Consider the following 3,373-nt stretch of genomic DNA (forward strand, 5'->3'; position numbering starts at 1 on the left):
TTATCTGTGGACCTGGAGATGAACCGGTTCAGCGCCGCGATCCTCCCCATGAGTCGCTTGACCTCTCTACTATCTTTGGACTAGGGAGGTCTAGTATGGCGGTGATCTGCTTAGGATTTGCCTTGATTCCTTGCTGGGTGACGATGTATCCCAAAAATTCGCCTGAGGTGATGCCGAAGGTGCATTTGGCCAGATTGAGTTTCCATCTGTATTCGTTCAGCGTTTTAAAGCACTCTTTTAGATGGTTCAAATGGTCCGTCGCGCAGAGTGACTTAACTAGCATGTCGTCGATGTAGACCTCCATCGTGTTCCCCAGTTTGTCGGCGAACATTCGATTGACGAGTCTTTGGTAAGTCGCGCCGGCGTTCTTAAGACCAAACGGCATCACTTTGTAGCAGTACGTCCCTCTATCAGTGATGAACGCTGTCTTCTCCCGATCATCCAGATGCATCATGATCTGATTGTAGCCTGAGAATGCGTCCATGAAGGTCAGGAGGTCATTTCCAGCAGTCGACTCGACTAGTCTATCGATATGCGGAAGCGGGTAACTGTCTTTGGGGCAAGCTTTGTTTAGATCGGTAAAGTCGACGCAGACGCGCCATTTCCCATTTTTCTTCTTGACGACGACCGGGTTAGCCAACCATTCGGGGTATCGCACTTCAGTGATTGAACCAGCTGCGAGGAGTCACTCGACTTCTTTGTTGACAGCTTTGCTTCGGTCGTTGCCGAGCTTGCGTATCTTCTGGCGGATAGGCTTGTTGGTTGGATCGACATTCAACTCGTGGGACGTGATGGCGGGATTTATTCCTTTCATATCCGATGTCGTCAAAGCGAATGTTGACTCGTTCTTCCTCAGGAAGTCGACGATTGCCTGTTGCATCTCTTCGGAGAGGAAGGCGCCGACTCGGACTGCTTTGCTTTCGTCGGAGTCGTCTATCGCGACTTTTAGGATCTCGTCTTGTTGAGGTTGGATTTGCTTTGCTACTGCATTGATGCACGGAGTCGATTGTTGCATCTTCACCGTTGCAATTAGTAGATCACGAGCAGCCTGCTGGTCTCTGCGAAGTGTCTGCACCTGGCCGTTCAGTCCTGGAAACTTCACGCACTGATGGTACGTCGAGGATACTTCCTTGACCAAATGTAACCAGGGGGTCCCGAGGATCGTGTTATAAGGAGCCTTTGTTAGGATGACGGATAACTTGTATGTGCGTGTCACACCGCATGCATAGACTGGGAGTTTGATTGTCTTGCTCATCATCTCGGAAGCTCCGTTGAATCCCGTGAGGGAGCGGGATGACGGTTTCATGTCACGCAAGTCAACTCCCATCTTATCGAGCGTATCTCGAAAGATCAGAGCGACCGAACTGCCAGTATCGATCAGAACTTTAGCGACGTCACACTTCGCGATTCCTACTTCGACGAGTAGGGGGTCGTTATGAGGTAGGGGGACGCCGATGGCATCGTCAGGTGAGAAAGTGATCGAGGAATCATTCTCTGGTTTTGATGGCCATTTCTTCGAGGTTATTGCCTGCCGTCGATGGTCCTTTACTGACCGGACCGAATCGCCGCAAGGAGGTGAGCCACCCATAATTATGGTTAGGAAATTCGGCTCGACGATCCGTTTGTTTCTTAGTTGAGTCCTCAAGTCGCTTGGCGAGTCCTCGACAATGGGTTCGTGTTTGTCGTCGTTTTTGGACTTCGCTTCCTCGAGCTTTCGTCGTAAGTCTGAACATTTAGGTCGACTGAGCTTGATCCTGAGATCTTCTGATTTTGAGTTGAGCTGATCGCGAAGATTGATGACTCGGGGCCTGAGATGGGATCGAGCACCGGAGTCCTCGGCCTTTTTGGCCTTGGATTCTTCAATGATTGAGCGGAGATCATCGTTAAAGTCGTGGATGCGATCGGTTGTCTGCGACTTTCGCCTGAGCTTGTTCCTCAAGTCGTTTGATCATTCTGGTCCGACGTCCTCATTTGGTCGCTTGCTCGAGTACTCGTACGGGTTGTTGGTTAAGAAATCGTAAGTTGGGCCTCGAGTCATGTCTTAGGTCCCTTTGGGCCGTGTTCTGACTCGAAGCGTTTATTACGACTTCTTTCGATAAAGAATGAACTTTCTGCGGTATTTACGGTAAAGTTTGATTGATAACTTAGAGATGGCGGGGAATGTGAGATGGGTTCGCTACGGTATTCGGGAGATAGCATCGAAGGGTAGACGAGAATGCATGAACTGATGTCGTATCGACGTTTCGAAAGAGCTCGGTCGCTACGTAGCGACCGAACTTTGGTTCGATCTCGGTCGCTACGTAGCGACCGAGCGGAGCACGTGTTTGGTCGCTGCGTAACGATCTTTTTCGAGCTCCAGTCCGATGACTCGCGTTTCTTCTGCAAAGCTTTTTCGTAAAGAAGAATCTATTTCGAAAAAGTATTTGTCGAAGAATTTTTCTACGCTTTTCTTCTTCGGGGATTTGGACGTTAACTTCGTCGTAACCGTTTTCGACCCCAACAGACACGTTGATGATTACGAGGTTTCTCTTCTTCGACTTGTGCTTCGCCCTCGTCTTCATCTCGCTCTTCTGGCTTGTCATCCTCAGTGCGCTTTGGCCGAGTTCCAGACTTATCTTGGTTCTTCTGAGATTTCTTTTCTTTGTTCTTGCTCTAGCTCTTGGTGTTGTTTGGCCTGAGCTTAGGAAGCTCGACGTTGGCTTTTCCGTTTTCGTAGGATGAGAAGAGGGCATTGACCAGATGCCTGCAGTTCCTCATGTCGTGCGCCTTGGACTTATGGAAGCTGCACCATAGGTTTGGCTTGGCCGAGCCAGGACTCGAAGACGAAGGTGCCGAAGAGGATTGCGGCCTCTCGTCGTTCTCCCAGACATTTCAACCTTTCTCGCGTACGACGACAGTCGATCCGGGGGACGGATTTTTGTCTTCGACCATATAGACAAAGCTCTTTAGCTGGTTAGGCTTGTTACCTGAGGCGTGCTGTCGAGGTTCTTGGCGTGCCTCAGGAGCTTTTGGAGCAGTCGCCGGTTTAGCGGCCGTGTTCAGTTTCTTGAGTATCGCTGCTGTGTCTTCTTCCATTCGGATGAAGTTGTTCGACCTCGCGATAGCATCCTGGAGTGAAGTGGTGGGGTTTCTGTAGAGATCCTCGTGAAACAGGGACTTGAAGTAGAGGGTATTCATCAGCGCATCGACGTCGACGCTGTCTGGAATTTGCACCTTCGAGGCGACCGTTTTGAGCTTTTCCATGAAGTCACAGAGGCTTTGGTTCGATCCTTGAGATAGATTCCAAAGGTCAGATAAGGCCACTCCTTGTCTCGTAAACATAATGTACTGCTTGAGGAATGCAGTCGTTAGGTCATGAAAGTCGTGGGTGGAG

General features: G+C 50.0%; 1 protein-coding gene across 1 annotated transcript; it reads right to left on the bottom strand.

Annotated features, from left to right (window-relative positions):
* Positions 1-685: 685 nt before the first annotated feature.
* Positions 686-1,588, bottom strand: LOC106320043. Its single transcript, XM_013758410.1, has one exon. The coding sequence runs from the start codon at positions 1,586-1,588 to the stop codon at positions 686-688; it is 903 nt and encodes a 300-aa protein (XP_013613864.1).
* Positions 1,589-3,373: the final 1,785 nt, after the last annotated feature.

Source organism: Brassica oleracea, unplaced genomic scaffold (genome assembly GCF_000695525.1).
Source record: "Brassica oleracea var. oleracea cultivar TO1000 unplaced genomic scaffold, BOL UnpScaffold00770, whole genome shotgun sequence".
Classification (NCBI taxonomy): Eukaryota; Viridiplantae; Streptophyta; class Magnoliopsida; order Brassicales; family Brassicaceae; genus Brassica; species Brassica oleracea.